This window comes from Corvus brachyrhynchos, unplaced genomic scaffold, assembly GCF_000691975.1.
Source record: "Corvus brachyrhynchos isolate BGI_N302 unplaced genomic scaffold, ASM69197v1 scaffold91, whole genome shotgun sequence".
In the NCBI taxonomy this organism is placed as follows: Eukaryota; Metazoa; Chordata; class Aves; order Passeriformes; family Corvidae; genus Corvus; species Corvus brachyrhynchos.
This window is the reverse complement of record NW_008236442.1, coordinates 3,509,441-3,533,052: the sequence shown is the minus strand read 5'-3', so window position 1 is coordinate 3,533,052 and position 23,612 is coordinate 3,509,441. Positions and strand designations below refer to the sequence as shown.

The 23,612-nt window shown below is 41.4% G+C and overlaps 1 protein-coding gene across 12 annotated transcripts in view; it reads right to left on the bottom strand.

Annotated features, from left to right (window-relative positions):
- The window catches only part of MITF (melanogenesis associated transcription factor), a 95,255-nt gene that overhangs the window by 4,567 nt on the left and 67,076 nt on the right, over window positions 1-23,612 (bottom strand). For 5 of the 12 annotated variants that reach the window (XM_017747223.1, XM_017747220.1, XM_017747221.1 and 2 more), the window contains exons 3-9: window positions 15,208-15,435; window positions 13,519-13,602; window positions 12,076-12,171; window positions 6,454-6,571; window positions 3,857-3,931; window positions 2,782-2,857; window positions 1,547-1,694 (exon numbers count right to left, since the gene is read on the bottom strand). In XM_017747223.1, coding sequence (XP_017602712.1) covers window positions 1,547-1,694; window positions 2,782-2,857; window positions 3,857-3,931; window positions 6,454-6,571; window positions 12,076-12,171; window positions 13,519-13,602; window positions 15,208-15,435 — 825 coding nt within the window. Of the gene's footprint in view, window positions 1-1,546; window positions 1,695-2,781; window positions 2,858-3,856; window positions 3,932-6,453; window positions 6,572-12,075; window positions 12,172-13,518; window positions 13,603-15,207; window positions 15,436-16,562; window positions 16,743-23,612 lie in introns of those variants that run through there. The other 7 variants (XM_008643602.2, XM_008643604.2, XM_008643600.2 and 4 more) reach the window with 7 other exon arrangements.

Sequence of the window (23,612 nt, the reverse complement as noted above, 5' to 3'; positions counted from 1 at the left end):
GGAAGTCACAGGAAGGCTTCAGACTTCACACAGAGCCAGGATTCTTCATATCTCCATGGAAAGTTTAAATCCCACCTTCACATTTAATCATACAGATGTACTTGACTGAAGACAGATAATAGAAGAATTCATTTAAATGCCCTCTCACAAATACATCAGTAAAAGAGATGTTTTGCTTCTACTTCTCCATTATATTAGGCAATCACGATCTCTGTTGTGATTGTGCTGTTTCTGGATATTCCTCTCACTGAGGTTGATTAATACCCTCTTCCATCATTTCCAGGCTAAAACAAGCTTGTAATGGCACACTGCAAGATCAGAGGAGAAGGTGGAATGAGCAAGCACTTCTTCCATGAGCTAACATGCCAGAATCAGGAGTTCCTTATTCCATGCTTAATCAGAATCAACACAAAAAGGGAAAATACACACTTGAGGTTATTTGCTGCCAGATGTATTGCCTGTTACTCAAAGATCTGGGTTTTATGGTATTTTGACTGAAGGAGCCAGAGCAGATGCAATACAAAGCAAGATAAAAGATGTTTAAAAAGTGATCTCACCTAGCTTTGAAACACCACTGCTTGGTGTCACTCTGCAGAAGAGTTGTGTGTTTTTATCATCTCATTCTAGCAGCAGATTGCTCAACTAAGTACAAAACTGTGCTGAGGCTCAACCCGGCCTGTTCTATTTTAAAGCTGTTTACTTCCACACTTGACTCTCAGGTATTTGCAGCTTCATTATCTCCCTGGTGGATTAGCTGGGCTGTTGAGAGGTCTCCTGGCAGGCCACAGCTGCATGCAGAGCTCAGCTGTTTGTGCTGCAGGGCAGCAGCAACACAAGGATATCTGGGATATCACTGTCTCCATGTTAGGTGTTCTTACACCCAGTTCTGGCACAGTTCTTTAATTACCCTTCTATGGAGAGGGGTGGCTATCCAGAAAAAAAACCTGTGTAGGCTTCAGGGTTAAGGTTTCCCATCCAGCTTGAGGTGAAGACAAAGGAATTCATTGGAGAAATGGAGTTTTCACCCTTAAATTTCTATGTAGCTCAGAACATTGGGAACCTGGGTGAATTTAACAAGGCAACAACCCACGGAGAAAACATATTCATGCCACCTACTGCTTTTCAGTGCTGAAGAGAACTGTTGTACAGTCCTACAGACTTCAAGGGGAAGGGAAGACTCCCAAACAGCTGAACCTAATTTCCTGACTATCAACAAATATGTGATATGTGAAGTCCCAGTTCCTTAGCCCTGGCAAACAGAAGAATGTATCACCATATAAAATCTTTTTTATGGTATGGTTTGGGCCTGGTAGAACAAAAACAGACCACTCTTAAGTGCTTTTACTGGGGTGTTACGATTCTATTTTACCTTTTTTTTAAACTAAGATATCTTTGGCTCTTTCTGGAAAAATCTCTGCAGGCATCTCAGCACTGGCCACCGTTAATTTAAACGCTGCTTCCTTCTAACCCACACCCCACAAGTCACCACTATTTGCAATCACACGCTGCAACACCAAGAGCATTTGCAGCACGTTTCTCAGCAAACCTGTATTCTGAGCAGCAGGTGCCTGTTGGCATGTTCCAGCTTCTTCTGCCTGTTCTCCAGCTCCTTGGTGCGCTGCTGTTCCCTCTGCAGCTTGCGGATGTAATCCACCGACGCCTTCAGGATCGTTCCCTTGTTCCAGCGCATATCCCTTTGGGATCAACACAAAAGGACAAGGTAAGGCTCTGTTTCATAGCTGCTCCCTTCACACCTGTACCTGTGATTGCACCTTCTCTAGACGTGACACCCAGCTACTATTTATTCCAAGTTTGTGGATACAGAAGGCATTTGCAGTGCACTAGAGGGGGCTGGAGCACAGCCCTTGGTTAGCGCATTTGCTTCACAAAGAGAGGCTGCTGCATCACCATCTCCTCACATCATCTTACTTTCTCTAAATAAGCAAAAAAAAAATCTTACTGCAGACTGTCAGAGCAAAGATCCACCTGTCCTGTAGGTTGATACTGAGAGATATTGTCTTGCTGGCCTTGGAGGAGGCTGCAGAGCCTCTCTGCAAAGTAGCTGTAAAGTTGCTCCACGAGCAACTGCCTCAAAACACTGGAAAATCTCCCCAAAAGCATCACAGGGCATTGATGCAGATTTAAGTGGACTTTCAAACTCCAGAGCAAGAAGGTTCCTTGCTACCAAGTCACCATTGGGAAAGTGCAAATACAAGCTAAAAGCAGTAAAATCAGTGTAGAATTATCATAAAGAACATCTGGGAAATTACAACGAACACTGGCAAACAACAGGCACACAGTTACACTCTTTATTTTCCTTCTTTTTTTTCCCTTGGAGGGAATGGGAATGTGATGGCTTCCCAGAGAAACTGCCTTCCATTTTCACTGAAAGATGGACCAGTTCTGTCTTGTCAAGCTGTAACATCTAATTAATTAAAAGAATCATTTAGCAAGACATGCAACCATCTAAGCAGCCAGACCAGTACAAGGGCTCCCATCCCCACAACTCTGCCTCTGGTATGGCAGTCAGTCACTCCCAGCACCAAACCCAGCTTGAGACAAAAATCATCGAATTAATACAAACACAAGCAGGTTCCAAAAGGGGAAAAATGGACCCCCCCAAAAAATCTTCAAAAAATGTAACAGCATTTCTACAGTCACAGAGCCCTCAGAGCAAGAAGAAAACATTGAAATTTGGGGGGTTTTTTGTAAGTTCTGGTTCTTCCCTAGGATTTTTTTACCTCCTCCCTCCCACACTCTTCCTGGGCATGTTATACTTACGGATCATTTGACTTGGGTATCAAGGTGCCCAGTTCTTTTATACGGTCATTAATATTAAATCTTCTTCTTCGTTCAACTTTAGGAAAAACAGCATGAATGTTACAAGCAATATTCACACTTAATTACAACTTATTAAGTGTTTCGTCAAAGATTTCTTTAAGCACCATTGAAATGTCTGCCTGAAGCTTAAAATCCAGTGATAATTTATTTTGCTCTCCTACACATAGACACACTAAGACAGAAGTTCTGTCTATACTGTAAATTTTGGGACTGCAGAAATCAGAGTGTTTAAAACTAAGACTAAAATTCAGGATGACTGAGAAGCAAACATTTTTCTAGCGAAAAGCATCACAGATAAATTCAGAGACAAATACTTGGATGCTCAAGGAAATCCCAAGACAGAAAAAGGGATAAAAGGCACAGTGTCTTTTTTAAAGTACTCTTCCATGTGCAACACTTTGAGGATCCAAAAGTCAAATTTAAATACCAATTTTCCTGCATTACCTTTTCAAGCTATGGAAAAGGCTTCTGAGCGGCTCAAGGCACGAAACAGTTTCTATTTTCTACTACTATAATGTATAAAAAGATAAGTTATGGATCCTTTAAGTCATAAGATGATCATTATTTTAAAATGCTTTTTTTTTCCAACTTGGAAATGCAAATTCCTTTCAAAAAATGAAATTTATAAAATTGCCACACTCAGGACCCACACTGTTGTTTGAAGTCACAAATTGACCACATATCTAATACAAAACCAAATTAAAATTAAAAGGGCAAAATCGTGCAAGGTGGATTTGTTAAAAGCAATTGGGCCACATATTGCACACAGCAATTCCATTGATAACAACCACTTGGTTTATTGAAAAAAAAATTAAAATAGAATTAAAATTCAATAGCAGATTTAAGCACACATTTCATAAGAATTTGAGGTATTTGATCTGTGGGCATAACACAATGATCTAGTGCTTCATACTATGTGCAGTACCTCATTCAGATTTAAAACATCAGTACTTGAACACTTAATGCCCAAAATCATTCCAAGAATCAGTGCAAAATGTGAGGAACCAAAACTTACTCAAGTTGTGATTGTCTTTCTTTTGCCTCTCCTTAGCCAACGCTCTTGCTTCCGACTCTGTAGGAAAAATACATGCTGTGCATGTGAATGAAGTAATTAGAATTAAAATAATTCAATCACAACGTTTCAGCCTGTGAAATATCTGCACAGGAAGCCTGACGGATATTTGTCACACCAATTATTACCCCCATTCCAAGGAGCAAGAAGGGCCTCTGGATGCCAAAACACATCGCTGGGACTGAGCTTCACCTCTGCACCTGCGGAGCATCTCTTCCCACACTTCCCAGAGTGACTTCCACAATGGGAACGTTTCCCACGGAGGCCCTGACTCAGCAAGGTGTTTGAGGACAACAAACTGCTGAAATCCAACATACCTTCTCCTACGTCTGCACACGTATCCCACGGGAGCTGAACCTGAGGAACAGCATGCTTATGGCATTGCTGCCTGCTCGGGACGTGACACAGGCAGGAGTCAGAGCCTCTGCTCACCCAAACTAAGGCTACATCCTTCTGTGGCACGTGCACACACATCACCACAACACTCAAGGGATAACTTAAGTGACCTGTTAAAAACAGCGTATTTTCCAGCTACACTAACTGTTCCTACGACATGAACAAAAAAAAAGGGTGAAAAATTCAACACCTTTCTTAGCAATAAAGTTGGAAAACAATGGTTCTTGCTTCAGGAAAAGCAAAAAGGAAAGTAATGGCAGCCATGCCGCACAGAACTTGTCTCCTCAGCTCGGAACTGCCCTTCACTTGGCTCCACACACTTATTATCTATTTTTGATTATTCTATTACTGTTGCTATTAAATCCATATAATTATTAACTATATATAATTATTAACTTCAGCATGCAATAGTATGGGAAACAGCACAACTAAATTTCTTCTTTTTAGTTCTTATTTGATTCTAAGCTTCTCAAGCAATTTAAAATATTTTTCATTTTTTGAAAGGTGAGGTCATTAATCCTTGCCCTGTTGCATTCAAATCCCCAAACCAGCAAGCACTTTGCAGTTCCACAGTAGGAGCAATGAGTGTATCATGTTTTATCACATGTTCCATTGTGGAAACAATCCCTCGCTGTCTCCAATAAGTTTCTTTCCTGTATTATTTTATTTCGATCTGAAAAAGACTCACCTAAATGAATTCTGTGTACAGGTGAGCCTAGCATATAAACATTAAACTTATTTCAGTTCTGTTTTGATGTATTTGATAGATTGAGGACTTCCATAAGACCACTTCACTCACAACTTCCCTTCTCTTTCTGCTTTCTTGGCCTGAAGCCTTAACACAAGCACCTGCAGCAAATCCACCAATCTGCACATCCAAGCTGGGCTGAGTTTGCAGTCTACAGCCCCTGAAACTTTCTAAACTTGGGGCAATGAAACTGCCTGTAATGCCAAGACTTTGAGCAGCTCTCCTCCCTTCCCACCCTCCTCTTCCACAGTTCCATCTCTGTACAAACTCTGCTATTTTCTAGTAGCCACAAATCATTGTGTGCTCCATGTGTCTTCTTCCGGTGCCGAGCTCAAATTCTGCGCAGTCTTATAAATGCAAATATCTGCCAGCTCAGAGAGGTGGCATTTCCTCCTGGCCTATTAAAATTGCTCCGCTTAAACTAATTCCTGCCCAGAACCTGCTTTGCAGCTGAGTCAGCCTGTGAGTTTTCACAACAGAAACCCAGAAAGATGACAGACAAGAAAGAAACCGGGCCCCTACCCTACTGCATAGTCAGTGACTCTGCTGGGCTTAAGAACAGGCATTTCTGGCCATTAATACGATTTTGCCATCAGTTCTAGAGTGGATCTCCATCTGTTCAGCTGATTCATCTCTTCAACCTTACCTTGTACATGTACCCTATGTGTGGTTATATCCTTCCAAGCAAGCAGAAATAAAACATGCAAGAATATGAAACTTTGCTTCAAACTATCTCACTCCTGTACACATGTGCTTGAGAGAAAGAGGCTTTAGTGTCCCACTCTCCTTCCCCTGCCTCCCACAGCTTGTTCTGAGCATTGCTGCAGGAACCAGCATAAAAAAATTTAAGGAACACATCATTTTCATCTTAATTTAGTGATGCATATTCATAGAATCATAGAATGGCTTGGGTAGGAAGAGACCTTAAAGATCATCAAATTCCAATCCCCCAAGTGCCTAATTTTACATTTTAAAGGATCTACATGTCCAGATTTCACATTATAACAGGTTGTTTGTTCACTACTGCCCACCCCTACTGAAGTAAAGCCCCAGTGTGTATCATTCCTTGACATGAATCCCACAGAGACTCCAGATGTGAAGTTTAGTTAAAGTTTGGTGTTGACAGAGCAAACAGTGACCCCAAACTAGAAAACAGCTCTGGAAGAGATGCATGGAAGCTTCCTGGAACACAGTATTTTCAACGTGCAGGCGGGACGATAACAATTAAGGACTTTTCTGAATTTTTGACAGTGAACACACACATGCCCACACATGAACACAGGCTAAAAGTAATTATTCACCCATATATTCTTTCTCTTAACAGAAATTGTCCAGTATCACCTGAATTCAAACCAATGATATTATTACTCCAAGGTGGTATTTCAGATGTATTTACCTGTGAGCTCCCTTTTTATATTAGGAAGATTAGCTGGACATGAGTTGCTGATGTTTAGTCCTGGAGGAGGCATGCTTTGGTTGCCATAAAGGTCAATCAAATTGCCAGACACAGGCAACTGGAAAAGATAAACAAGGAAAAGGATCATTTGGTTTGCCTTTATGAATGCCTTTGTACAGAAGAATACAGTCAGGATGTGCTAAGAAATCTGTGCTCTTTTCCATGTGCAAACAGAGCCTGCAAGAAGGTCAGCAAAATTCACAGATACGCACAGGCATGAGGGATAAAACATCTACACTGGGAAAATTCTGTTCTCTCTCCTCAAAAGTATGCAGACTTAAAATATTAAGAGGTAACAGAAGAGGTAAAATGCTGATGATATTGCTGGATTGTTGCTCCTTATTTTTCACTAAAACTATTACATCTATATCCCCAAAACTTCTCTGGTATCTGAAAGAGCCTACAGAACTCTCCCAGAGAAACCCTCCCCTTTTTCCAGGGATACGTGAGTGGAAGTACTTTGCAAGTTGTCACATGCTGGAGGAAGAACACTGTATTAATTAATCACATTTTTCATGTGATTTGAAAGCTACCTACACAGAAAACATTTCAGTTTACTTTGTTTTTCGCCTTACATAACAAGAACGCGCATCAGTAGGAGGAAGATTATTTTTACAGTAAGTTTCCTCAATTACTTGTTCACTCTGCTGTATTTTTTTAGGTATTTAAGCAAGAAGCTTTATACAGAAATAAGACAGTATTTCAACAAGACCTATCAAACCTACCCCTTTATACTGAAACATATTTAAAGAAGCTTGCAATTATCCTGAGTGGATTATTTTACCTTTATCTCATCTCTTATTTGTTTTTGAAAAGACAGGTATAAAACACTCTGGTATCTTATCTGAGTGGCAACACTTCTTATCATCGCTGCTGCAAAGAAAACCAATCCCTCCAAGACACTGATCCTGCAGAGATTAGAGTAAGTATTAACTTTACACCCATGTAAATAATGCTGGTGAATACAATGCAGTGAGTCACAGCCAGGACTATTAAACTCCTACTGATGGGCCTTGCCAGACTGGGACCTAAGAAAATTTCTCTGCCATATGGAAGCAGATGAAATAGGAGTTGATATGTAAAGTACCACCAGCTAGAAGCCATGCTGATAGTTGTTGAGAACAGATAGTGGCCCATGACAACACAAAAGTCCCCTGACTCAATCTTTAAGAGACAGAGGAAAAAATGTAAGTGAATTCTCACTGAGAGTTAGCAAAGAAAGAAAGAAAGAAAGAAAAAGAAAAAAAAAAAAAGAGTATCTAATAATGCTGCTCAGATCATAGCTGTCCTGGTTGTGACCTGCCCACATCAGTGTCAGGGTGACCACTCAAACTCACTGCTCTACAAGGCTGACCCTTGTCTCTTTGGGTCCCCCAAACACATCCCTGACACCGGCACAGCGAGAGCGTTACACACCCTTCTGACTTGGATGTGCTCATCCTATTCATGCTCCTAAGCATGGGGAAAGCACAAAGACCTTGTTTGTAGCCCAAGGACTTGAAGTTCATAACCAGACATGTGAAATGTAATTAGGAATTTCAGGGAATTTAGAAAAAAAAAAAAAGGAGATTTTTTGTTAGAAAACTAGAAACTGGCATCTCAAAGCCTGGGTAAAGCAGCCAGGCTGTAAAGAAACATGGAGAACACCAAGCTGCTTTCTTTACTGCAAGATGGACCCTGATGGCTACAACAGTTTGAGATTGATTTTTTTCCCCAAAGGTGTCCAACACTATGCCAGATTTCCATGTCAATAAACAGGACCAGTGTGAGCAACGACCACAAAAGGGGACAGTGAAGGCAGGCAGCAACTGCTGAATGTGCACATGTGCCTGGCTGCTAAAGGCTGTCCACAGGAATGCTTATCAGGGAAATTCACATTTGGGGGAGGGAGATGCCAACAGTCTCCACTTGAATCAGTGATCCACGAGCAAAGAGACTGATCAACTTCTTTCTTTGACTGCTTTCCCCAGCATCCAAACTCCACAGGTCAAAGCTTCAATTGTAACGTTTTCCTACACGTGGTCCATGCTCGGTATGAGTCTCTGAGAGGCCTCTTCTCCAGGACGGCTGCAAGTCACATCTTTGGGACTAACTCATATTAATTCCTTCCAAATGAAAACATAAAGTACATGCAACACTCTGGGTCACCTCACATAAAATACCTGCAGCTAAAGGTAAGTTAAAATCAAGGCACATCCTCAGTTCACAATTACATAACAGTTCCCAGAGGAATAAAATCAGTTGACTAAGGTAAACCCAATAATCATTAGTGCAAGGTTTAGGGAACTGGCAAAGGGGAGAGGACCCCTGTGCTGAGGGCACTGGCTTGAGATGTACAAGACAGCAGTGTGCTGAGCACACAGAAGCAGCCACTAGACTTAAATGGGGCAAAAAAAATCCCTAAAGGGGTTTATTATGTGCCCATTGCAGTGACACCCGGGCATTTATTTCAAATTATTCTTACTGGAAGAAACTGGAAAAAATTACACATTGTCTGCAAACATTTCAGGTCTAGGACCCTTGAGCCTTTCACTACCATCCTCAAGTACAAGATAGGAAAATGTCAAAACTTCCACAGCCATTTCATAGGGAAGATGGCATCTCACACTTTGAGAAAGACATGGAATTTTCTGGAGCTAAGGATGCTCCTTCCCTGTCTTCTCCAAATTCTAGCATGTTTCCAACCTCAATATAGTTTTCCTTACAGCTTTCTTAGCTATTTCTGGCTAAGAAGAAATTTAAATACAGCATCAGCCAGATCATCCACCTTTATTCTTCCAAAAAGCAAATGAAGGAAGAGTGGCTTATGCCAGGCTTAGTGTGTTATCTTCATTGAAACAGCATGGTTGAAAATGCTTTCACTTGTGAGATTTCATATTTCAAGGTCTTGGTATCACAAATTGCACAAACACACTAAGTAAAACAAATTTCAATCTTCCTTTCACTTTGCATCTGCTTCTTTTTTTTCTAATAATGGCTTTTATATAACAGAAATTTGAAATATGGTAATTATGACTGCAGATTCATCATAGTGTACATTCATGGGAGTCTGAGGCTTTCATTTCTCCTCCACTACTCCAACAAAACAAGCACCCACATTCTGTCTAAAATCACTGAGACATCATCTGTGTGATCAACAAGGCTGTTTCTAAGGTACCAGTACACACTGGAATGGATTCTGCATCCCAGCTTGCGCAGCCCACAATGTATTGTGATGTTCCCTGACCTACAAGAACATGCTCAGCAGCACTCCCTGTAACAAAACTCCTCTACGGTGGAGTTTGAATTCCAGAAGAAAGCCACATTTAGACAGAGCTTTCTATGCCAGGCTCTGGCTGGAGTTGATTAGCTGGATGAATTAATTGCCATCTCCACAAGAGCACTTTACACAGTACTCATTAATTCAATTACCAGGTCATATCTAGGCAGAAAACCTTCTCTATAAACTAGTCACCATTCTGTGATACTTTCCACCACAGATCTTATTCCACCAAATACCAAAGCTGACAAACACTCTGACAAGCAGTTGGTTGCAATGGGCCATTTTCAACTCGAGGTACTTGGAAACTTCCTTAGATTGCTCTGCACAGAAATCTCTGATTTTGCTTATCAATTAAGTACTGTTATCAACTGTAACAAACTGGTCCTTTTGTTCTTTGTTGGTTATGGAACAACAACTGCCTTTGTCACAGTCTCAGCGCAGCTATTTATAGGTTGTGTCTCTTCAGAGACCATTTCCTCCCTTGATTTCTCCCACCTCGATTTAGGCTCAGTATGTAGGCACTAATTCCTTATTAATAAAATGCTGTGTGTTTTAAGAGCTAATCTCTGTCCCAAAAGAAAAGTGCATGGTTCATTTTTTTCCCTAAACCAATTGTTGAGAAACATGGTTCAATCTCCATCTCTTCAGGATTGGTACCAGGCTGATTCAGAGACTGAAATATGCTTTTTTCCCTCCAGTTATTTAAATGTATTAATAAAGAAGTCCTAATTTGTTTCATATCCTTATTTTTCAAACTTCACCACACAGAGTGGGAAAACTTTGAAATTCCACAGTAAATGTGGATCAGGCAGTCTTTACAAGGCTTCTTGCCAGGCAGTGAGCAGGAGGGATGCAGACTACCCTGAACACTGACTACAGGCACTCCTTGCACCAAGAGAGTGCAGAGTATCCTTCTGTCCCTGTCTGGAAGCAAAGAGCCATGCTGGGGTCCCTGTGAAACAAGAGAAAAAGAAAAGCACGAAGATATCCAAGTCCCTTCTGAATTAATCGTCCCAACCCAATGGAACTTCAGAGAAAGGACTCCAGAAGAACCTCATCCTTCAACGAAAAAAAAAAAAATTGAAAAACAGATTAACTTTTTGAAAGCTATCTTCTGACCGTTTCTTGAGGTTTTCTCTCAAATTCCAGGACAGCTGCACTTTGCAAGTCAGATTAAAGGAAAATTTATTCTCTCTAGCAGGACAGTGCAGCTATTTCCCTGTGTACCCAAAGGGCACTATTTAGAAAGGGAAGCAGGTGGGCCGCTTCCTGCGTCATCCACCACGTCTCTGAGAGGGCTGTGGGAATCTGTGGGAGCACAGGACTACGTTAACATGACACCAGACAACTACTGTCAGCAAATGTAAACCTATGCCACAAAATCAATGCTCTGTGGTAAGCTGTAAATTTTGGCACTAGATAAAACAGAAGCAGACGCCAGCACTGGCAGACATCTACTCAGCCAGATCTAACAGCATTTAAGCCTAAGGCAAAAAATTCACCAGAGCTACCCTCCACAGAAGATCAAAATCAGATTATGCCAGAAGTACGATCATATTAATTCTCAAAGCAATGTGAACCAAACCAAAAGAGCCACTTGGAGGAAACCTGTGCCTTCCCTCAGTGCTTTCTGCACTTCTGTGCTCTTGGCTTTTATCACAGGCTTCCCATGTCCCCTGCCTTGTTCAGTTTTCAACCTTCTGTATTCCTTCCCCTTTTGTTTGTTTCAAAGATTGCTTTTTAATTTATTTTTTCTCCTGCTAAATTCTGTAACATCTTTGCTGTCATCTAGCTGGGGACTTCTCTCCAACTGAGCACAGGCTGAGCTAAAGCTGTGATGTTAGAGATAACAGAGAGTGTCTCTGGATAGGGATGCTAACACATAGCATACAATTTCTTAGTCAAATATGACAACATTCAGGAACCTGGGATGCCAGAGGTTCCTTCTTTTCTGAAGCCAAGTATAAAGTCCATGGCAATATTTAATATCAGTGGGAATGAACTACTCCTGGTAGCAGTTTACTCCTCTGTTGCAATCCTCTCACCACTAACCTGGAAATAAGAAAAGCAAAATTGTCCTTTGTAGTCTCTCAACCTGACTCCAACTCGTATTTTTAAATTCATGTTTTTCATTGGAACTGTATTACCTTAAGATCTTCAAAGAAAAACCAATTACACTCCATGGAATAATGCAATAACTACTTAATTGCAAGGAAGAAAAGTTCTGCTGCAGTTTTGCTTCCTCTCAAGGAGAAACAATTAGACTTAACAGGGAAACCAGAAGGAAAGGACCATTGTACCGTGTTTGCCATTTGCAGGGCTGGGTCCACTAAGCCGAGGATTTCTTCATTATAACTGGACTCCAAACTGATTATGTCATCAATCACATCATCCATCTGTAGCAGAAAAGGTGGACAAAGAAACAGAACAGTTTTCAGCATCACTGGGACACAGGAGCCTGACAAAGCACTTCAGCCCCACAGCAGAGGCACCTGTGCAGTTGTGCAACCCCTCAGCCATGACTTCTGCTATCCAGGCAGCATACCAGGGTCATGGCAGAGCTGATGCTTCATGGTCCAACTCCCTCCTCCCACCAGCAGTTACCCTGCACTATCTGCCCACGGACACACTGTTCCTCCCAGCAACAGCAGAGGAGAAAGCTGCCCGTGGAATAAGTGACTGTAAGGACACGTCTCCCTCTCCCCACTGCAGCATCGCTGCCTCTCCTCCACTTCTTCCCTGCATGGGACCAAAACCTGGGCACAGACAGGAACAGCCCTGGACACCTGCAGGGAAGGAGTGGGAGCAAAGATTTGCTGCTGGCCCTCAACAGCAGAATCCATTGGATTTGTGTCCCTCATACACCCTCCTGGGAAGCACCACTCAGGGGCAGCTCAGAGCTGATTTTAGGTGGTACAAAACATCTTCTTTCAGAGGCTGGGCTGGAAGGTGCCTCCACAAGCTCCTGCACAGGCAGGAGGAAACAGCCCTTCACAGCACCCACGCACATGCTCCAAATTGTCCTGCAGAATTGACTATTTCAGGGCAGGACTGACTATTTCCTTTTTGCTCATTATAAAAAAGGAGCTTAAATGACAGAGATCTACAAAATCAATGCATAATGGTGATGGTAAAAGTAGCAGTACATGGGATTTTTTTATCAGCTCCAGAAAGTGTGATCACAACAAATTACATCAACTGGAAGTGAGGGCAACAAAGGAACTAACAGTTACAGCCCATACCCAAAGTCTTGTTACTGATTCTGGTAAGAATAAAAACCCCTTAGTTTTAAGAAAAATAATGAAAATACAAAAGGGTCCACCTTTTTCCACCTGAGGATGAGTTACCACAGATGGATTAAAGCCTTCTCATAAAATTTTTTAAAACGCAAGTGTGATCTGCACAGAAATGTGGACTTAGAGGTTATCAGGGCAAAGCCACATCCATGCAGTCTTGGAAAATCCAGTTAGAAAAGATTTCCTGATACAAGACCTTAAAGCATGGTTGATGTGCTCTTCTGCTGTGGCGTGACAGTGCTAGAACAGCACGAGCCTTTTCCAGGTATCTTCAAGCAACTTTTAACATCAATGCTAATAAACAACATTGCTGTATTGTACCTTAAATACGTCCTATATTCAACTTCTTAAAGACACTGTGGGGCAAGTTTATTTTTCAACATATCATGAAAGAAACATGCTCATGAGAAAGGGGAACTGTGCTCCACCTCCTGTGTCATCCAGTACCTGCATGCATGATGCTCGTGAGTGTGTATTCAGAGCCGGGCACTCACTCTCAACCCTGCTTTGCTCTTCAAATTTATAAAATCCCTGCAGAAATAAGGGAAAAAAAAAAAACAAAAGAAAAGAAAAAAAAAGGAAAAAAAAAAAAAAGAAGAAGAAGAAAAAGCAAAGCATGGATCCGAGTTCATGGCACAGTCTCAGTCCCAAAAAGAGCACGAATTAAATAGTGTCATGCACACATGTTCCCGATGACACAGCAAAGTGAAGCTGTAAATATCCTCAAGAAAAAATTGTCTGGGTACACTGGGACAATAGGATGGAAATATCTGATTTTCATTTTTTTTGAAACTATGGAGCACAAGTATTTCCCTTGCATGTGCAAAATACGTTCTGTGATAACTGTTTCTCCGAGCTGTGCAACATTTTGCTCACGGAACGCATCTGTACTAAAAATCTGGCACAAAGGCTTGAAGGAGGGAATGAGGGGACAAGAGGAACTCTACAGTTGCCTCCTACTTTTCATGTTACAAAAATTCGGACATGATTCTTATACTCGTTAATATCTTCCCAACCATTTTCCTTTGAAGCCTGAGCGCAAAAAACAAAAGAAAAAAAAAAAAAAGGAAAAAAAAAAAAAAGAAGAAGAAGAAAAAGCAAAGCATGGATCCGAGTTCATGGCACAGTCTCAGTCCCAAAAAGAGCACGAATTAAATAGTGTCATGCACACATGTTCCCGATGACACAGCAAAGTGAAGCTGTAAATATCCTCAAGAAAAAATTGTCTGGGTACACTGGGACAATAGGATGGAAATATCTGATTTTCATTTTTTTTGAAACTATGGAGCACAAGTATTTCCCTTGCATGTGCAAAATACGTTCTGTGATAACTGTTTCTCCGAGCTGTGCAACATTTTGCTCACGGAACGCATCTGTACTAAAAATCTGGCACAAAGGCTTGAAGGAGGGAATGAGGGGACAAGAGGAACTCTACAGTTGCCTCCTACTTTTCATGTTACAAAAATTCGGACATGATTCTTATACTCGTTAATATCTTCCCAACCATTTTCCTTTGAAGCCTGAGCGCACATGTAACACCTAACTCAGTTTTTGCCAGCAAAGATTAAGACAAGATTGCAAAGGACTTCTAGGTGTAGGCTATTGAAGTCCTGTATTTGCAGCACTGGAACAGCAGTCAGTAACATTTTAGGGCATATTAGCTAGGATAATCTGGCCTTCCAGCTACGCAGGAGACTTACTCAAATTTTACCATAAAAATACCTAAAATATCTCAAAATAGCTTTGTGCAGTTATTTTTGCTATACTCTTTGCACTTTCTAGACGAATGAGCCATAAATAACATTATTGCAGAAAGCTACATCTTACAAAGCTGCTTTGTATTCTCCAAAGGTCAATTATTCACTGTGTGCATCAAGGAATAGGATGGGGAAAAAGAAAAGTAGTTTTAGTAAGTATAAACTAGCTAAAATAATTCAAACAAGAGGAAGCTAGAGGGACATGGGTTTTTTGCCAAAAATATCTATTAATCAGGTGGACACAGAAGTAGCAGTTACATTTCCACAATGAACAGAAAAGATAAACAGAACATACAGTGAGCAAATATGGTTTAAAACAACTTAATTAAAGCAGATTACAACTCCATTTTACTGGAAACACCAACAGGAGAGTTCTTACCTCTTTCTCACAGTTGGAGTTGAGGGTGAGCATAGCCATGGGGCTGTTGGGTGCACTGCTCCCCGTTCCAGGTGGCATGACATGATCCCCAGGCTGGTTTGGACATGGCAAGCTCAGGGCTTGGTTGGCATGTTTATTTGCTAGAGTGGTAGAGAGGTACTGCTTTACCTGCTGCCGCTGGGCCTGCTGAATGTGGTACTTGGTTGGATTCTCAAGGTGAGTCTGCACCTGTACAACACAATTTAAAAAGGATTTTATTGTTTTACGACATCATTGCAGGTGCTATGGACCCGAGCTATACATTTGTGACATAAGGACCAGCTATTTGACAAAGCACAAACCTGTGAAGCTCCAAGAAGTCCACAGTGCTTCACAAACTGGCATTTGGTAGCAAGGAATCAGTTTATGATTCGGTCTTTCAACAACTGACTTATTGTCGCTACACCAAGAAGTTCCAGATATTTTTCTACAACGTGAGATTTCTCACTTAAGACCAACGCTCGGGTTTTCAGTTCCTACAGACACTCCAGAACAGTCAGTTCTGAGTTCAGACCTTCAGCTATGTGACATTTAGTTTTCACTAAAATATGGAGAAACGAGTAGTATTGCAGGATTCATTTTACTTGTTAGTAGCTAACAATTAAAACCAAGAAGTATGGATTGCTATCCTTAATCCACTGTCAAATAACAGAGAGATAACAGGTTTGTTATCAGTGGTTTAGGTTTTGAATGTTTGGGGTTTTTTTAAATTAATACCTTGGTTAAAATAAAAGAAGAAAGGAAGACACCTTTTTCTGCCTACAGATTATTTATATCTCAGATATACAGCATAAATCATATACAAATAAGACAGCCTGTTTATAAACACATCATGCAAATAAGATGCAAGAAAAGAAGTGTTTCAGTTCAGATCAATCACTGTCGTCAGCAACAGCTATTTTTGTATTTAAGATAAGCTTCTCAGTACTTAGAAATTTTTTACATACAAAATATGAAAATCCTCATACTGAACAACTGTTGCACACCCTAAATAAGCAAGAGAAGAAAGGCCATTTTTTTTCCCCATTAAAATTTTCCACCATATCCTGGAAACTCTGTTACCATTCATTGATCATTAACGTTGCTTTCGGAAGGTAGAAATCAACCCAAAATACAGCAATACACTGAGAAGTTATTTTGTTTTAAAACAGTTCCATTAGAGCAAACTTTTGCTGTTACAAGAGACCATGCATGGCCCTCACTTACTGGTGTGAAAGAAATTAAATAAAGAACCCAGGACACCAGAGGAAAAGGGTTTCCTGTACACTGCACACCTTCTTAGCAACAGGTTTTACAACAAGTCTCCAATAACTCACCTGATAATGGTTATACTCAAGCATTTCCAGCATGCTACCTAGAGGTTGCAAGAGAAGAGACTGCAATATCCTTTGTCTATGCTACTCCAGTTTGAGGGATCCACATATGGAAGCGCAACAAAACCCAGAAGAGCAGAAGAAACTTGATGGCCACTGCTCAGACTTTTAGTAACCTACACTAATTAGCATGCAAGTGGAGAAACAAACAGTTCACACAAGGCCTCTTCTTGGAAGTTATGCAAGTTTAAGTTAAGCTTTAAGTATTGGTATCTTTTTTTTCCCCCAGCTTTGATGTCATGCTTTTTCATAAACATAAAAGGACCTTTTAAGCAATGTGCTATCAAAGTCAGATTGACAGTTCGCTCAAGGCTAATTCACTATTCAGCTTTCGTTCCAGTCGTACTAACACACAATGGTAGTTTTCTTTAGCAGGAAGGTTAAAAGTTTTTAAGTACAGAGTAAGAAATAACTGAATAAATGCCCTGTGAGCCTAACACATATTCCCTGGCAGTGGCTGCCCTGGATAAACCCACAGGGCTCTGCAGTCCTGTCCTCAGCTTTGCAGCACAACCCAGGACTGGCAGCAGAATGTGAAGCACCTGAAAAGGCTCTACCCCATCTTCAGCTTCCCTGGCGCTTCAAAGCCATTAATTCTATCTCAACCTAGAGTTGCAAGAAGTTTTCCAGTTGAGGAATGGCTGACAAAGAGCTAATGCATGTTCCAAATGCACTTTTCTGCACTTGGGCACAGTCCCTACACCTTCCAGAACTGATTTTTTCATTCTATCCAACTCCTTGACAGAAGTCTGTACTCAAACACAGGTATAAAAAGTGCCCAACTGGCATTATCTTCTGAAGCCTCAGCTCCCAGGGAAGCACATTAAGATAGCATTTCTAGAGAGTTTAATCTGCTTTGTTGCACTGTATCAATAGACAACACTGTGCTGTGTTAAGTACAGCACTTACTTTGTCAGTCCCAAACTGCATTACTAATTTTCCTATCATCAGTGCTAAGAGCTACACTACCCAGATAAGTCTGGTTTTTACTAAATTTTCCTCTTCCAAGTAGATAAAGTCGGCAGTAAACAAGCTATTTATGTAACCCTTATCTTTGAATATGTTATTTTAAAGAACAAGCCCTCCTCGCCTGACAAAATCTGCACACTCCTTTTCCTCCACAGGCATCAGGTGTCACTGCTGTTCTCCATCCCGGGATGGGGCAAAGTCCCTCCTTTCTGCACCCGCCACCTGTCCACTCTGCACACTCCAAGGAGAGAGACCAACAAAGCTCCAAGATCCACATCTCAACACTGTATCATCAAATACTACATTATTTATAACATAAACCAAAACACTTAACTGAATCCACTACGTGTCAAGTCTTGAAACACACACTGCCTAATTGACAGGATTTTTGTTGGCAAAACACAAACTTACTTCACAAGAACATACTCCCCCTCTGACTTTGTTGTACTATTCTACACTAAAATATTTTATTTTGCTACTCAATTATTAATTTAGGGGTTTTTTTAATGGCCTGTGCTGCTTTCAGCATGCCAGGGAAGGCAAGTTCTGAGTTCACATGCCACAAGCTCACACAAGTCCAGTAGTGAACCAAAGAACACAGAGAACTGCCTTTTCTGTCATTAAGTTGCTCCAAAATGACATAAAGATGATATTCAAGGACTAAATATTTCTTTTAATCCACAGCTGCTCAAGCACACTTCCACATTCAAATACAAGCACATACAATTATTCTCCAAATGGAGGAGCACGTGATAACAATTCCCACAAGAACAGGAGCTCCCACAGGACTGAAGCAGCTTTAAACGTGCTTCTTCTTGGACAGATGTACCAGTTTGAATTGCTCCTGCTCTGACTGAGTGTGAGGCCCAACTGGCTACACAGAGAAAACTTGAGTTTGATTCGCTGTTTTGTCACTGGTTGCCCTCTTGAGCTGCCTTAAGAGTTCCATCACGGAAATCTGGTGGGGACTACCTTAATGAACTCCATGCTGTTTGTTGAGACTGCCTTTAGCCTAGAGCATCCTATTCTGCAGACTCTACAGCAAAGGCAACCCAAATGTGCCTTCTTGGGCAAATGTCCCAAGATGCCCCAGAGTCACCCTGCAGATAAGCCATAAAGCATTCTTCCTTTTTGACAACATATCTCATGAGCAAAGAGTAGCAAACAAACCCCCCCCACAATGAAATTCCACTACCCTGAACTTGAAACCGTAAATAAAAGCTTTGACTTAAGATCTAATTTTGGTTCTCAGCCCCTTCTAGCATTTTGGGTGAAGAATAGTTCTTGTTGTTCATTCAAATTCATGAGACACAAAGTGCAAGATGGCAAATTATTGGTTTGGATACACTTCCTAAGAAATGTGACTGAATGAGAACATGAAAGGAAAAATAAATCAACTTGAAACCAAATCCTCTGGATCTCCAAACCTCTATCTCCAGCAATCTCAACCAAAGTTTTGGCGCACAGTTACTCAATTGAGTAGAACACTGGTTTTTGGGCATTTTGGTATTGACAAACAAGAAGTAATGTAACAATTATTATCATCACCTGCAGAACTTCAGAAATGAGCTAAGACAAGATGGCAAACACACTAAATTTATCACAGGAGGGTAACACAAGAATTTGGCTACAAGAGTAAAGCACTGCCTTAGAAGTAGAGCCCCAAAACTGGTTCAGTTCCAGAAGAGCCTTCAATGCCACCTCAGCAGCATCTCCACGGTCTCCATGGGCTGCCCCCAGTATCAGGCACTCCTGCACTATGAGTCTCTCTGTCAGCCTTTCAAGTTTCATCTGCCCTTGCCATGCTGACACTGAGAAGGATCTTTTTTCCTCAGATGAAGCACAGAGAAAGGCAGTAGAAAGAAATTAACTTGACTGCACCCATGTGTAACCCAGCTCAGGCCCTACAAGGCTGAGCTGGGCTAGAAAAGTGTTGGATGGAGCCACCCTGATTACTTGGCACTCATCCCTCACACTTAGAAGTACCCTGGAGAACACCATTATCTGAAGCAGGGGAAAGGCTTTCTCACACCTTCACTCATCTTGACATCTACTGCTAACTCCAGTGCATACATCCAGTTCAAGTATCTGAGTAGCTGCCCGTCTTCTTGCACATCACAGAAAGAACAGTAATAACCCATATAAACAGAGCAGATTCCCAGCCCTTGGGTTTGGTATCAATCAAGCAAACATTTCATCAATGGCTTTCACCAGCTTTAAGCACACACATCATATCAGTGGGAATTTTAGGTGTACTTCAGACTACATTCTTCAAAATCTGCATTATATTACACAGTGACAGAACCTCTGAGTAGACCCACACTTCCTTCAATTTCCAAAAGTAAAAATATTTCCCATTAAGTGATCGGGGGCTCAGGAATTTAAACACAAAGCACACGGCTCAAGTAGTTCCTCGGCATGAAGCCAACACAAACAACTGAAACAATACTGCTGATACTTGCTCCTTCTGTCAAGTCTTGCTGGGAATCACTCAGACTTAATTTGCTAACGACTTGCTAATGATGGCAAGAACTTGGAACAGTGCTTCGAGGCAGCAGAGCAATGCACCACCACTTCCAGTGGGTATGCACCGACCAAATTCCTTCTGGAGAGGCACCCAGGAGAGCTCACTCTTGGGCAGGGACAGACCAGGGACAGCCTAATGGCTTGGTAAATGTGTTTTGCACAGCGTAATCCAGAAACTAAACGGCCAACAATAAAACTAACAGGGAACTTACACCAGAATAAAAATATTTAATGAACTGTGGCGTTTACTACCAATCATCCTCTAGGAAAACTTCAAGGTCAGAGAACCACAGAAATATTGAGGTTGGAAAAAACCTTTATGATCATCAAGCTCAACCATAGCTGGAAGTCAATTAATTGCTGTAGGATCAAGCTCTGAGCCACTGGTACATCTGGATGAAGGTAACCAGGCTCAGTGAATTGGTCTGGGTTACTCATACACTGCTGAAATTTGTCCTTGCACAGGTTTGATTTCTTTGCAATGGGTAACTTCTGGAAGCAAGCACAAACCCAGCAGGTCTTGTGCTGAGAGTATTTCTTCAAGGTGGAACACCAAGTGTTGGTTTTCCCATGTCAGTTACTACTTCAAATCACAATATCTTACTTATCACATCTCCAAGTACTGCTGCTTTCAAAGCAAAGCTGAAGATGCCCCAAAATCCTCTCTTGGTGCAACACAAGTGACCAAAGGCCATCACAATGCCAGCAGCTCCAGGCTGCCCCACTGTTCTGGCCCCCACGAGCTGGAAAGGAGCATATTCCTGTTCCCAAAATCACACAGAAGATTTTTCTCACCAAAAACATCACTGAAGCTTCCTGTGACAGTAAAACTGGAGCACTCAATGCTCTATCTAAGTAGAGATAGGCTCGGGCACAGGGACATACCAGAGATGTTCAGAGGACAGTGAACCAAGGGGGAGGAAGACTCTTCTCCCCTCCCCACCCCCCCCCCTTTTTTTTTTTTAATTAAAAAGACCATTTGTTTCAAGCAAATTGCCTAAGGAGTTACAGTTTATAATTACAAGTAAAATACTTTTTGGTCAGTTTTCTCGGTTCAATAGAACTTTTTGTTGCCTAGACAGCTAAATGTCATGGGATTTTTAAGAAAAGTTAGAATTCTGTGTCATTTAACAATTAATGGTACCCAAAGAAAAATGATACAAAACCACATCCACTGACTGATGTGTTCTTCAAGGGCTCCAGGCTTCAGCTGTGTCCACTGCACATCCATGCCTGTTAACCATGCTAGTCCTGGGCTTCAAAGCTGTTTCAACCCATCACTTCCAAGTACAAAAACCCTGCAACAGCAGGAACAAGTTCTTTTCTAGGACTTTGAACAAAAATAGGGAGCTGTATAAATAACCGTTCTTTGTGACTAGGGGAAAAAAAACTGAGGAGGATGACACATGAGAAAGATAATCAATTAGTGCCACTTACAGTGAGAGTGATTTACTCTTCTGAAGTTTTCCAGTACAGGTTCAAGATTCTATTAATCATATTCACCACAGTTTGGTCACCAAGACTGAAAATCCTAAAGACCATAAAGCCCCTTCAATTAACTTCATTAACTATTGACCGTGGGTTTCACTGCAATGACAGGAAGTACACTCCTACCACCCAACTCAGAGCAATCCAAATAACCAGACAATGGTTTAACTCATTCTCAAAGACATCTTCTCACATGCTGCATTCAAACATTAAACAACAACATCACATTTTCCCCCCTACAGACGTCAGCGGCCTGAAGTAGCTTCACACGAGAAGTTGAGTCCTCTTGCTTGCTGAGACCTTCCCAGTTCTCCAAGATGGAACAGCCACCTCATTTATAATGCCATCAAAATTGATTCCCCATAGGGCCACTGTGAATTTGGTAAAAGATAAATCTTTTCAGTAACTTCTCCAGCTGCCATTCTCCCCTTAATGCCAAATTCTCTAGAGTACATTTGTTCCCCTTTCTTTTAGCACATTACCCAGGAAAAATGGCCAGAACAACACTGACCAGAAAGCCCAAGAGCAAGAAAAAGATGAAAAGTAACTTATACTGACTGGGGAATGACAACTATGCTGAGCTTATTCCATCATTTTACCTCAGGATACAGCAAACACAAGGAAACTACATCAGTTAGCACAACAAAACTCTCTGGTTACCTAATTCACCCCAAACCCCTCTGCACTTGAAAACCAAAGCAGATAGGAGAAAGTTATTTAAGATCTGGCATTATGATTGCAGTCCAAGTAAGTGGATCCAACAGTCATCTTCAAGCACAAAGTTATGAAAAAGAAAAGGCACATTGTACAGAATTATCATCATTTACACAATCAGGGATTGTTTAGTCCATCACCAAAAATTCCTCTGCGTAATGTGACTTTTCATCCAAGGGAAAGACATGAAGCAAACAAGAATAAAGTTTTTGTAGATTAGTATTTAAAAACTGTGCTTTAGCTATAGAAGCACATGACAATGGTATCTAAGGAAATTAAAGAAAGGTTAGCCAAATGTATTCTAGGAGATAGGAACTGATGTAATTTGCAAGTTAGTGGCCTGCTGGCTGCCATTCTATGAGTGTGGCTTTCAGTCAGGACTAGGTCCTTTGAAGTCCTGCTACTTTTCTGTTAGGAAACCAACATTTCAGCTGTTTACTTCCCAACACACATGCCATAAATTTTTATTTTATACAATTTCTGAGACAATACCAAAAACCACTGCAACATTTTAGGACAGACAAGGAACCGACTCCAGAAAACGTCAGGCACAAATCTTTTGCAATGATTTTACCTACCCCAGGTGCTTCAGAGCGTAAATATTTTGACTTCACAGGGAACAACAGCAGCCACACAACTGCATCTGACACACAAGTTTGAGTTATGGTACTACCACAGTGAAAAGCTTAATTCAAGCACCACATATTTAGGTCCACTTCTGCCACCCTTCTCTGTCTGAAGGAAGCTGAGAAGCACTTGCATCAGCACGAGAGGGTTTCAGATTGCTCACAGTAGGACACCAATGACTCCTCCTCACAGCAATTGTCAAAGATAGACATAAAGTTGCTTCCAAAATGTCTTGCAAGACTTGGCATAGAGATGTGAATTCAAGAGGGAGCACAGTCACAGGACTACAGATATTTCAGCTGCCTGAAAGCCCAAAACCAGTTCAGGCAGATGGTCTGAAGCCACCTCTTCTCCCTTGCAAAGCCTTCCATAGCACAAGCACAATTCCCCACCCTTCCTACAGCCCAAGCAGCCCCAACACAAGATTCACCAGACCACTCTAACACAGATCCCTACTGGCTTGTAAGAGTCACATTAGCGGGGTAAAATAACTTGTCCAACCTTATCTTCCTCTGGGGGTTGCCAAGCACAGCGTCAGCCAGCGCCAGCTTGGAGTGGCAGTCACGTACTGGCAGCCTGGGCAGGACTGTCAGTGACATTTCCCAGGGGTCACTGACCCTGCCACTGTTCCAGCCCTCAGTAAACCCTGCTAAACCTGAGGGACAGAGC